This window comes from Lissotriton helveticus, chromosome 1_1 (genome assembly GCF_964261635.1).
Source record: "Lissotriton helveticus chromosome 1_1, aLisHel1.1, whole genome shotgun sequence".
Lineage (NCBI taxonomy): Eukaryota > Metazoa > Chordata > Amphibia > Caudata > Salamandridae > Lissotriton > Lissotriton helveticus.
The window spans coordinates 2095859813-2095874293 of record NC_136057.1 but is presented as its reverse complement, the minus strand read 5'-3'; the positions used below and the strand labels follow the sequence as shown (position 1 = coordinate 2095874293).

Here is a 14481-nt window from a genome sequence, read left to right as displayed (position 1 = left end):
TGTTCTCCCGGATTCCTGTACTTTGCACTTCTGTGTCCTTTCTGGGACAAGGAAACCCTAGCTCACTTAGCCAATCCGCTTCAGACATATCACCTGGGCCTGGTGCAGATGATACGGTTGCTGGTGTGGTTAACGGCTCAGAGGAAAAGTCACTCACTTCTGCCACAGGCACAGATGCAGAAGTGCTTTTTTGGGACGCCTGATGGCCTGCTGATTCACTAGTAGTACTGTCTTCTCCTACAGTTTCCTTCCCCTCTCTTTCAAAACGAATGGCTGACTGAGCTAGCCAACCTTTGTACTCTGTAACATCTGATGTTTCAAAAGGAATTAATACTTTGCCAAACAATGGCTTTTTGTAACGTGGATCCAGAATAGTAGTACAAATGTAGTGCTGTTGTTTCTTGATATTTACAAGCCGTTTATTGCTAACTAGGCGTTGTAATAATCTCTGCGCCAACTCATATGCTTCATTCTTTCCAGCATCTTTTAATTCTGAAGACACCACCTTGACTTGGTGCTCGAGCTTCAGCAACAATGGGATAGCTTTGCTCAAAGAACAGTCCTCCCTGCTGACTTCACGCGTGAAGACCTCAAAAGGACGAAGCATGTCTGTCAGGCTTTTAACTAGCTGCCATTGCTCCACCGCTAGCATCATTTCTGTCGTATCACCACCCAGGTTGTAGAAATACTCATTGACTACTGGAAACAGCTCATGCAGACGCTCAAGCATGTAGAAGGTTGAGTTCCAACGTGTTGCCACCTCCTGGATAAGTGCTTTCACTGGCATTCTACGTACATTTTGCTGGCGCCTCAGCTCCTTCCGGGCCTTAAAAGAATGGTTGAAATGTGTGCATATTCTTCTGCAGATGGTCAGTATTTTGTCGACTGCAAGTTCTTTTTTCAAGAACTTTTGCACGACAAGGTTCATACAGTGCGCCAAACACGGCACTCTGAAATAGTAACCGTTCTCCATGGCCTTAACTACATTGCTGCCATTATCAGTAGAAACATAACCAACCATGCAATTTCTTGGGGGCAGCCATTGCGAGACCTTTTTGTTAAAGTCATCCAAAATGTTGGCTGCAGTATGAGTTTTCTCCATGCCAAACATGGCTAATGTTGCATGTTTACGAGCACCCTTAAAAATCTCGACCAAGTCACCACCTGCATTTATCTGTTTTGCAACCCCTGAAAAAGAGACCCAGTGTGCAGTGATGCACATGTAATCAAGGGCTTGGCAACTGGTCCACATGTCTGTTGTCAGGTGTATAGTGTGAACAGCACTCTTCTGCAAAGCTGCCCCAACCAACTCAAGCACCTCTTTATGTAGTGCTGGAACAGCAACCCTGGCAAAATAGAACCTGCTAGGAACCTTCCATTTAGGGGCCAGTGTTGCCACGAGTTCAAGAAAACCCACACCTTCGACAAACGAAAAAGGGAGAAGGTCCACCGCTAGCATTTTAGCCAGCTTAGTGTTATACAGGTGCACAATTGGGTGGTTGCGTTGAAATTGCGCATCTGAGGAGAACATGTTTGTAATGGTGCGCTGGACACATTGACTGGATGATGCTGATGCCTTCTTCGACCCACTTCTGCTCAGTGTTGACATTTTCCGCTTTGGTGTGTCTCCCAGACTCTCAGTGTGCCTCCTATGTGTTCCGGAGGGTGTGGTACTGCCAGGGGTACTGGGTGCAACCGGACAAATGTCTGACGCTTCTTCTACCTCCCCGTCATCTTCAGATGAAACACCTAGTATGGGTATATTTTGGCCACTTGCCCTTTGGGATTGCTTTCCCTTGATGTTTGCTAGGTGCGCAAACCATTCGACAGCGTGCCTTCTTTTAAGATGACCTATCTGGCCTCCGGTTCCATAGTTGGTACCAGTCTTACCACGGCTAACTCTAGTCTTACAAATGCAACAAACGGCTATGTTATCATACTTTGCATGGACACTAAAAAAGTTCCAAACTGGGGACTGGAAACTTCTGGTTTTGCCGCATGAGATGATACTGCCAATGCCAGATGAAGCAGTGGTGGATGAGCCTTGCAGACATCTACTGGGTTGTGCAATTATTGCAGCAACCCTACTTGAGGGAGTCGAGCTGGATGGAGTCCCCCTCTGGGGATAAAATATGGGAGCTGTAGGTTTTGTTGAACTTGTTGTACTACTTGACTGCGTTGGTGGTGCTACCAGTGCCACGTCGCCAGGGTCACGCTCAGCATGACGTCGGGATAGGGTATAAATGTCTGTCTGCTGCATGGCCGGTGTGGCTGGAATGACGTGTGTGATGACTAGGTCATTGCTGTCATCCTGTTCAACAACATCAGAATGCACCACTTCATCAAGTCCGACGTTCGGATCCATAAGTATGAGCTTTCCGGGGCCCTTCCTTTTAACATTTGATACCTTTCGCAGCTCATGGTGTGCCTCCCTCTCAGACGTCGGAGATGGGTGCCAATCTAGATCCAGATCATCTGATGGAGCAGGCCTTGAAGAGGAACTTCTACACACACTCCTTGATCTTTTCCTTGCTGGGGAGCTGGGAGAAAATGAATCATCAGGAGGAGTGCCTTCGTCTTCCTGACATGATACCCCGGCTCCAAAGTCAATTTCCTCCTGTGCCCCTACTTCTGGAAGAACAACCATTGTGGGCACTTGCACCGCTCCATGCGCCGCTACATGGGCCTCTTCACTGACCTCTACTTGCAACTCTCCATGGACCTCTCCTTCTCGGCCTTCTCCTTCTCGGCCTTCTCCTTCTCGGCCTTCTCCTTCTCGGCCTTCTCTTTCTCGGCCTTCTCCTTCTCGGCCTTCTCCTTCTCGGCCAGCTCCTTCTCGGACAGCTCCTTCTCGGACAGCTCCTTCTCGGACAGCTCCTTGCGCATGTACTTGTGCTTGTACTAGTAGCCCATGCAGTTGTTGAATAGTACTTGTGAGATGAGTTACAACCTGTGTTGATGGTGTGCTGCTACTTTCTTGCGATGAGCCAACATCACTGGTCGTTGGTGATTGAACCACTAAACAGGCTACCTGTGCAGCACTCATGGTGGACCTTTGTTTTTTCCACAAAAATTTAGTGGTCGAGCCACCAGTCTCCTTGGTAAGTGGTGCCACTTGCTTCTTCTTCTCCTTAGTAGAGACATCTTTCTTGCAAGAGGAGCTACGGGCACCTCTTTTTGGAGCCATCTTCTTCAGATGTCGGAACAGCAGGCCGCAGCAGGACTTCTTCGTGGCACTGATGCTCAACGATGATGCGGAGTTATTGACTTTGTGCACCTAAAAGCAAACGAAGACAGAGGAACATCAGTTAAATATATGTTGCATATGTAGCGCTTCAATTAATAGTTTGCAAGTAGGCATTTATGAATACACACGTGCACACCACACAATATGGAAATATCAAAAATAAGAATTGCTAAATTTTTGGGAAACAGGAATTTAACATTGATCCAAGAGAGCACACACAGAGAGGGTTGTAGTTTCATGTACCACTGACTCCCCCTGGGCACAATGGGTGAAAGCAAGGCAAAATGGGTGCAGGCCTATGACACAAAGCTCACTGCCTGCCTTCAAAATGGCCGCTTGACCCCCATCCACATGGCCAGGACCATGCCTTAAAATGGCCCCCACCAACATAGCCAGCCCCCAACCCCTACTCCAAAAAGTCAAAAAACACAACACAAATCAAATCACCACAATCCAATGCCATCCATCAAGTTTCAGAAGGTTTATGCTGCCTGCTGGTGGTTTTCTGGTGCAGATTTGCAATTTTTGCAATTTCGCGAGTGCGAGATTGTTGCTTCACGACGCGAACGTGGCGAAAAACCAGCAAAATCCGCGAACAGATCGATTCTGGGCCCCCTGGGCATAATGGATGAAATCAGAGCACACTGGGTGCAGGCCTATGGCACAAAGCACACAAACTGTATTAAAAATGGCCCCTAGACCCCCACACACACGGGACCAGGCAATAAAATGGCCCCCACCCACATAGCAAGCCCCCAACACCACCCCAAAAAGTCGTAAAACACTCAAAAATCACCACAATCCAATGCCATCCATGCCCTGGCCAGAATCATGTTAAAATTCAACAAAACAGTTGTATCATGCATGCACCCATAACTAAGCCTGGTGGTTTTCAATTCATGTGCAGAATTGTAATTTTTACAATTTCGCGAGTGCGAGATTGTTGCTGCGCGGGACGCGAGCAGTGCGAACACAGGCAACATTTTTTTTTTTAAATTCGATTTTCGGTAAATCCGCGGGAGTTCTAGGCCCCCTGGGCATAATGAAAGAAATCAGAGCAGACTGGGTGGGCCTAGGGCACAAAGCACACTGCCTGACTTCAAAATGGCCGCTTGACCCCATCCACATGGCCAGGACCTGCAGGACCATGCCTCAAAATGGCCTCCCACCAACATAGCCAGCCCCCAACCCCACCCCAAAAAGTTGAAAAACACACACAAACAAACAAACAACATCAACTTATCAACTTACTTGTGAAATAAAAATTTCGAATCCAAAAGTAATCCAAAAGGCCTCAAAGCCAAATATCCAGCAGCATCCACAAAAAGTAATCCTTCCCAGTCAAGATCGAATTCAAAGTGGCCAGGAAATGGACTAAGCAATGGGAGGAGCTTGCTGGACAGGAACAGGAAGTTGGAGACTGGGGCACTTCCTTCACCCCACCCCTATGGGAGGAGCTTGCTGGACAGGAACAGGAAGTTGGAAACTGGGCCACTTCCTTCACCCCTCCCCAATTGTAATTTTTGTAATTTCGCGAGTGCGAGATTGTTGCTGCCCACGCCGCGGACCGCGAGCAGTGCGAACACAAGCAAAAAATCCGCAGCGCGCGGATTTGCGGATTTTCGCTACATCCGCGAGAGTTCGCGGATTGCGGATTTACCGAAAATCCGAAAAATCCGCGAGCGGAACGGATTTTACGCCCATGCTTACTAATCTGGCACTTGCTCCTTTGCAGTCAGCCTGAACTTGTGACTTTCACCTAGTCTCACACGTTCAGACAACCACGAGTGATACTCTGTGCTTTTATGCGCTACACTTATCTTAAATCTTTAACATTGCATATCGTTAAATTTCTACTGATTTAATTTTTGTTGTTTGTTGTCAAATCATTTATTACATTTTATTCTATCTTTCTAAATTGGTGTGGGTTTTTTATTGTATTGCTTTTTCACTTCATTACTGTTTGAGTGCTGCATACATATTTTACACATTGCCACTAAGTAAAGCCTGACTCCTTTTGAGCCAAGCTACCAGAGTATTAAGCACAGGTTAATTTAGCAACTTTTTGTGGTAGATCCTGACCAGGATTGAGGATGTTGCTTGAGAAGGGATAACACTCCCCTCCCCCTCAAACTACAACCCAATTTCTCACAGTCAGTCTTTACAGAGGCCGGTGAGGTGAGGTTGGTTAATTCTTCCAACTCAACAGAAGATGCCTAAGGCACAGGGCTTTTCAGCACATTAGACTGCTAGGGGCTACCTTGTAAGTAGGGGTTTGTTAGAATATGGTGTACAAACACATTGCCCTACAAAAATATAGTTGACAGAATTATCGACTACCATCTTATCATGAAGTAGGTATATGTGGGCAAGTATGCATTTACTTACAGTTCTTAACTCCATTTATACCGAGCTCAGAAGAAATATATTTCACCAAATTACATAGAGGTGGAGTCAAGAATAGTTGGTCTAATAACCGATATACATCTAATTTGACAAAATAGTTCTCTCTGTATCTTGAAGTCAGAAATTTTGCAGGACACTCACTGTGGCACATCACCAATATATTTCATTTGACATATTTTTAAATTTTGAGCTTGGGTTGTAAGCAACTGGCCAAATTTATAAGTACCATTTTATGATTTGGTATTCATGCACCATTAATAATTCAATGGACTTAATGCCATACATAATAGTCAATCGGGTTTACCTCGAGGCCCATACATCGGGAGCAGGGAGTCATCTGTTATAAAGTTGGAAGTGAAATGAATGTATTTTCCAGGTTCACCGCACCCTCCGTACTGCAAGGTGTAAGGATCCTCTCCATATTTCAAGTACGGGTCGGCAATAATAACATCAGCCTGCCATGAAACAGGATGTGTATTAGAGGGTAGGGAAAACTGTTAAGGTCAACATACAAAAAAAACATAGAACGTGAAAAACATCTGTAAAATGCATTCAAGTCTCACCTTATCATAGGATTCAGTCTTGGTTCTTGCGTAATTCGCTTTTGGCTGCCAAGTTAAAGGTATTAATATTTTTACGCTTTTTAAATACGCTCTTCTTCGAGTTGCTTGGAAAAGGTACGTGGACGCCTCCTTCACCATCTCCTAATATAAGAAAAGAAGACTAGTGTTTCAAATATAGGCTCGAATATAAAATATTAACATTAAGCTTAATTTTAAATGCAATTCTAAATGTGCAATAAAGTGGAAATCTGAATGTGCAGAAAATGAAAGCACAGCTATTCCTTTACAATTTAATTCATGTTTACCAGGACGTGTGCTATTATACTTTTCGACAAACCTTTTCCTCTTGGGCACAATTCCCAAACAAGGATTTGAAAAGTATGTGGGTCTTATTTATGAGGCCTTGTGACACTTTTACGCTGCCGTTGCGTCACTTTTTGTGACACACTGGCGGCGTAACAAATGCACCACATTGTGCACTATTTACAAAGTGACACATCTAAGCCGATGCATCACTTTGTAAAGCCCTGTGCTACATTATAACTGCGTCAGGAATAATGTTTGCAGGGTGGGCATTCCCCCACAATAAAACTCGTAGAAGTGGCGCATTGAAATCTATCAGATTTCACTGCGCCACTTCTAGGACGCCACTGTGTCAAAACCTTACGCCTGAATCACAGCAGGCGTAAGACTGATGCAGTCACTATCACATGGGATCTCGCCCCATGTGAAATGACACATTGCTGGAGTTGCATCTGTTTTCAGACACACCCTAGCAATTTTTCACACTTGTGCCTACAGATATGTCAGAGATACTGACATATCTGTAACTCCTTGCGACATGAAGCCGTGTACATTAAATACAGCACGTCCGTCGTGTCGCAAGGAGGGCGCAGTGAAAAGAGTCTCATTGCTGTTTTTACACAGCAATGCAACAGTTTTCATAAATGAGGACCTGTGTATCTGACTTTGCTGCCAAACTATGGGGCTTATGTACAAACCCATTAAGCTGAGTTAATATAGCCTTATAGCCTGCCGTAGAGGGCTATACTGGCTATTAAAGGCCCTCTCCAGCGGCGAGGGCCTTTAACAAGGGAGAGGGACTTTAATAGCCAATATAGCCCAACTACGAAGGGCTATAAGGCTATTAGAACATTCTGCCACTAGAGGGTAGAATGTTCTAACAAAAAAAAACAAAGCCTTATGGGAGCGTGAGGGGATTTGAATCCCCTCAGGCTCCCTGAAGCCTTTGTTCGCAGCCAGAGCTGTGAACAAATAAACATTGGAATGTTGGCGCTCCAGGCTTATACCAGCCATTATAAGCCCGGAGCACTCCATTGTTTTCAATGGAGCTACCAACATTCCAATGTTCTAATTATTTTTACGCACCTGTGGCACAATGTGCTTGCCCATATTTTCAAGGCCAGGTAAAGTCACCCTGCATGACCTTTGATGGCCTTGCAAATATGTTCTTCTTTCTCTAATTATTCTGCATGAATGGGGTGTTTCACTAGTCTTCCTGTGGGTGTTCCCTCACAACACCCATAGAACTTGATTCATTCCCCAATTTACAAAAATGTTAAAGTTTGGGTATGTCCATGGTGTGAATTTATCAAGGAATCCAAGCGGCCCAATAGCAGTTGCCAAATGAAATAGAAAATAATAATAATGAAACAAATATTGAGCCCTGCTATTGAAGTGCACTATTTTCTATGTAGATGATTTGGCAAAATGTCATAAGTCACAATAATACAGGTAAATGAAGGTTAGTGCACAGCCTTAGTTCATCATATTCAACGTGCTTTAGTTTAACGTTCTGGGTGCTGCCTGGGTGACGTCTCTTGTCCAAGGACGTCTGATCAAAACATTGCAAAAAAGTGCTTCTAGTTGGAAATCAGTCACATCCCCTGGTGCACACCTTTTCTCCTTGGTGGTGAATCAAGGATTCCCTTTACAAATTAAATGAAAATTTTACCAAGTTCTTTAATACAGTTCTTTTTAATCTTGTACTTGTAAATCATCTTCATGAAATTGTTTTCATTCCATTTCATACAATTTAATTATATGACATCAATTCCTCTTATTGTTTTTCTCCAATGCATTTCGGGCATTAGATAGCCCTTCGTCAGGGAGCATATGCTAAAAAATGAATAAAACAGAACATTTTCAATGCTGAAAATAACATCCTATCTGTTGATAAGAATCTGCGTAACAACTTATGTTAGTTTGGTGTAAACTCATAATCTTATATCGTCCGTGAGTTTGTGTCCCGTAATCATGCTGCAAAGTGCCCGAGTGAAAGGTGATTAAAAGTGCTCTGTGACAGAAAATCAAAATATCAAATCACGTACGCAACGTGGCGCGTACTTACATGCCGACGATAGAAACTTGACTATCGTTCTGGTCTCAAAAAACACGATCCTAAACAATCCTAAAAACAGTAACGCAATCACAGCTTTCATCAGGAAGCGCTTAAACGACATTTACCTCTCTCACAAATGATGAGGGTCAAAAGAATAACATCAGATCCCAATAAAGCTATTGTGAGGATCGATGAAATGAGCGAGAGATTTGAAAAGAGAGGTTATCCTAAAGAAATCATTTGCACAGCCAAAGAAAGGGTTAAGAACATTTAAAGAAACGATTTACTTAAAGGACGGTTAAAAATAGAAGAAACAAGAACTACAATGGTATCAAAATATTCAACATCAAGCATAAAGTTCAAGAAAATTATCAAAAGCCACTGATGAATTTTAAAAGCTGAACCAGATTTCTACTTCATATTTGAGAAACCTCGAATTTTCGCTTTTACCAGAGGAAAGTACTTGGGTGAATGACTTAAGACGCAAACTGAAACTTCTATCATTTATCGAGGGATCAGACCCTGCTTACACTGTGGCAATTGCAACAGTATCATTAAAGTCAATACCATCACACATCCCATGAAGGGGCATAAGATCAAATTACGAGTCAACGCAACTTGCGATACACCGAATGTGATCTATATGTTAAAATGCCCGTGTGGCAAAGTTTACATTGGCAAGACTCAGCGAAAGATCAAAATAAGGATCAATGAACACAAATCGAACATAAGAACCAAAAATCAGAAGTCTTTGGTAGCACTCCACTTTAGTGAAGAACAATATAATGTATCTCAATTACAGTTTCTCATTCTTGAAACAATACTGAAAAGAGAAGGCGTGGACAATAACCAACAGCTACTTCAGAGGGAAAACCATTGGATCTACATAATGAACTCTCAAAAACCTTTTGGTTTGAATGATCGTGTAGAATTTTCTTGTTATCTATAATTATTGTGCTATCTAGAATTACAGTGCTATCCAGATATATATAGAACCTAACAACGTGTAGGCATGCCCTACATAGGCTTTGAACCTGTTACATGATGTTGTCTGGTACGTCCTATAATGTTTCTGTGAACATTTTTTCAATCATTGAATGCTAACACTTTAATTTATTTTTTATTCATTTTACTTAATTTTTTTTTTTTGCACATTCAGTTTTCACCCACAACGCTTTTTATATGATCGGAACACACCGCAGTTCTTCTTCTACCTTCACGGACACGTGATCGGCACTCGGTACCTATCAAAAAACGCTTCCTCATTGTTTTCCAGGAAGTGGCGTTTTCACGCTATTTTTCGAGTCTCTTTTGAGTATGCTGACACACGCATAACAGACGGAAACTAGAAAAGACGCTTTGCGTCCCACAAGTAAGTTTTTCGAAACACTACGAGTGGAACATTGCAACCAATGTCAAGCTCGTCAGGGTTCACTCTAATCATTGTGTTACTGTTTTTAGGATTGTTTAGGATCGGGTATTTTTGAGACCAGAACGATAGTCAAGTTTCTATCGTCGACATGTAAGTACGCACCACATTGCGTACGTGATTTGCTTTTTTTGATTTTCTGTCACAGAGCACTTTTCGTCACCTGTTACTCGGGCACTTTGCAGCATGATTACGGGGCACAAACTCACGTACGATATACGATTATGAGTTTACACCAAACTAACATACGATGTTACGCAGATTCTTGTCATCTGATAGGATGTTATTTTCAGCATTGAAAATGTTCTGTTTTATTCATTTTTTAGCATATGCTCCCTGACGAAGGGCTATCTAATGCCCGAAATGTATTGGAGAAAAACAATAAGAGGCATTGATGTCATATAAATAAATTGCATAAAATGGAATGAAAACAATTTCATGAAGATGATTTGCAAATACAAGAATAAAAAGAACTGTATTAAAGAACTTGGTAACATTTTCATTTAATTTGTAAAGGGAATCCTTGATTCACCACCAAGGAGAAAAGGTGTGCACCAGGGGATGCGACTGATTTCCAATTAGAAGCACTTTTTTGCAATAAGTCACAATAATGACACTAACAAACTGAGAGGAAGATATCTGGCTGAAACTACATATATATGTAAACATATATATTACCTACTTCCAGTAGGTAGTTATAGTTAGGACCATCTTTTCCCATCGAAAAAGCCTTTTTTGTTTTGCTAATAACTTTGGCACCGTTTGACGAATCTTCATGAAGTTTCATAACTAGTTTGCCACTCACTTCAGCTGCTATATTTAAAGTTTCCTAGCGATTCGTCAAGCGTCAATCCTACACCCACTCACAGACCCACTCACATACCTAGTCACAGACTCACCCAGGCACTCTCATTCCTATTCACAGGCCTATGCACACACTTACTCACAGACTCACTCACACATCAACTCACAGATATACTTACATTCTAATGCACAGAACCACTCACACACGTACTCATAGACCCACTCACACACTCACAAATCTACTTTAACACCCACTCACAGACGCACGGACTCCCACTCACTTACCCACTCAGACACTCACACACACTCACATATACACCTACTCACAGACCCACACACAGCACACCCACTTGCAGACCTATTCAAACACTTATACACCCACTCACAGACCCACACAGACACTCACACACCCACTGACATACCCACTCACTGACCCGCACAGACATTCACACAGCCACTCAAAGACCCATTCACTCACTCACACGTACTGAAAGACCCACACACACTTGCACAGCTACTTACAGACCCACTCACACATCCACCCACAGACACACTCACACTCAGAGACACACTCACACACCATGCACAGACTCACACACACACCCAATTCCAGACCCACTAACACACTCATACATCGACTCATAGACCCACTCACACACCCATGCAGACACTTACATACATACTCACCTGTACATCTACTCACAGACCCACACACACAGACACTAACACACCTACTGAAAGACCCATTCAAACACTCACAGGCCCACTCACAGTCTCACACAGACACTCACACATCCAATCATCGATTCACTCACATAACTACTCACAGATGCACACAGCCAGTCACACACCCACTCACAGACCCACTCTGATATATACCCACTCACAGACCAACTCATACACCCATTACAGATAAACACAGATACCCACACCCACTCACAGACCCTCAGAAACAGTTACACACCTACTCACAGGCTCACAGATATACACAGCCAGTCACAGACCCACATAGACACTCACACATCCCTTCAGAGACCCACTCACACAACCACTTACAGATCCACTCAGATACCTACTCATAGACCTACTCACAGATTTGCTCAGACCCACACCCACTCACAGACCCAGAAAAATATTCACAAACCTACTCACAGACCCACTTCGACATGTACACATCCTCTCACAGATCCCCCCCCCACACACGTACCCACTCACAGTTTGCACACATTCACACACCCATACAAAGACCCACTCACATACTATCACACCCACTCACAGACCTACTCACACAAAAACCCACTCAATAACAGGCCCATGCAGGCGCTCGCACACTAACTCTAAGACCCACCCAGCCACTCACACACCCATTCACAGACCTACTCAGATACTCACACACCAATTCACAGACCCAATTGACTCTCACCCACCCACACATAAACCCATTAAGACATACACACATACTCACAAAAGTCACTCAGATAATCACACCCACTAATAGACCCTCTCACACACCTATTCACATACCCACTCTGGCATTCACATACGCACTCACAGAGACACCCACTCATGCACTCTCACACCTACTCACAGTCCCATGCACACATTCACATACATATTCACACACCCACTCACAAGCTCACACACCAACTCGTGGACTCACTCCCACAGCTACTCACAGACCCACTCACACACTCACAATTCCACTCACACACCCACTCACACACTCTTAAAGTCACTCACAGGCCCACTCACACCCACTCAGACACTCAAAAGCACACTCGTATATATATATATACTTATTCACAGACCCACATGGACACTAACAGACCCCCTCAGAGCCCAATTCAAACACTCACATATCCACTCACAGACCTACTCACAGACTGACACAGAACCTCACACACCCACTCACATACCATTCATAGATACACACAGTCACTCATTCACTCACAAACACACTCAGACACTCGCATACCAACTCACACACCTACTTACAGATGAACATAGATACTCACATACCCACTCACAGACCCACATAGACAGTTACTCACTCACAGATCCACATAGACACTTACACACCCACTCACATACTCACTCAGACAATAACATACCCACTTACATATACTCACAGACACACTGAGACACTCACATACCCACTCACAGACCCACTCAGACACTTACTCACATACTCACTCAAACACTCACACACCTATTCACAGACCCATATAGATACTCATACATCAATTTATACACCCATATTGATACTCTTGCACCCACTCACACACCCACTTACATACCCACTCAGACACCTACTCAAAACTCACTCACAGATTCACTCAGACCCAAACACACTCACAGACCCACACAAACATTTATATACCCACTCACAGACCCACGTAGACATAAACATATCCTCCTAGAGATCCTCAGACACCGACACTACTACTCACAGACTCCGATAGACCCTTATACTCCTACTCACAGACTCACTTCCATACTCACACACCTACTCACAGACCTACTCACAAAAATCCGCCACTCCGACACTTACACAATTAGTCGAAGACCCACACACCCATTCACAGACCCACTCAAACACTCACACACCAACTCACTGACCCAAACAGACTCTCTTACACACACTCACAAACCTACTAAGACACACACAACCACTCATACAACCAACTCAGATAATCACACAGCCACTGAGACCACTCACACACCCACTCATAGACCCACTCATGCACCAACTCATAGACACACTCAAACACCCACTCACAGACTTACACATTTACTCTCACAGCCCCACACATATATTCACATACCTTTTCTCAGACCCACTCACATACCCACTCACAGACACACTCACATACTCACTCATAGACACACTCACGTAGATACTCACAGACCTACTCACATACTCACAAACCCACTCACAGGCCCATGCATACCAACTTAGAAACTCACAAACAAACTCACACACACACACCTACTCACAGACCTACATGGGCACTAACACACCCACTCAGAGCCCCATTCAAACTGTCACACATCCACTCACAGACCCACATAGACACTCACATACCCACTCACATTCCCCCAGAGACACTCACATACAGACACACACTCATATACCTATAGAAAGACCCACAAAGACACTCACATACCCACTCACACAATCACTCAGACTGACACACAACCTCACACACCCACTCACAGACACACACAGTCATACAACCACTTAAAAACCCACTTGGACACTCATATACCTACTCGCAGACCAACTCACACACTCATACTCCTAATCACAGATGAACATAGATGCTCATATACCCACTCACAGACCCACTTAGACAGTTACTCATTCACTCACAGACCCATGCAAATACTCGCACACCCACTCATAGACCCACCCAGACAATCACATACCCAGTCACACACACTCACAGATATTTTGAGAAACTCACACCCCCACTCAGGCACCTACTCACAGACTCACTCAAACAGTCATACACCTACTCACAGACCCATACATATACTCATACACCCACTTATAGACCCATACAGACACACACACCCACTCATACACACACTCAGACCCTACTCGGACACTCAAACATCTACTCAAAGATCTAGTCACACATTCACACACCCATTCAGAGATCCACTC

At 43.8% G+C, this 14481-nt stretch overlaps 1 protein-coding gene across 1 annotated transcript in view; it reads right to left on the bottom strand.

Annotated features, from left to right (window-relative positions):
• LOC144756240 (calcium-activated chloride channel regulator 1-like) overlaps positions 1–14481 on the bottom strand; it is a 705782-nt gene that overhangs the window by 496818 nt on the left and 194483 nt on the right. Inside the window, exons 2-3 of the mRNA XM_078645871.1 lie at positions 6217–6357; positions 5958–6108 (exon numbers count right to left, since the gene is read on the bottom strand). Coding sequence (XP_078501997.1) covers positions 5958–6108; positions 6217–6357 — 292 coding nt within the window. The remainder of the gene's footprint in view (positions 1–5957; positions 6109–6216; positions 6358–14481) is intronic.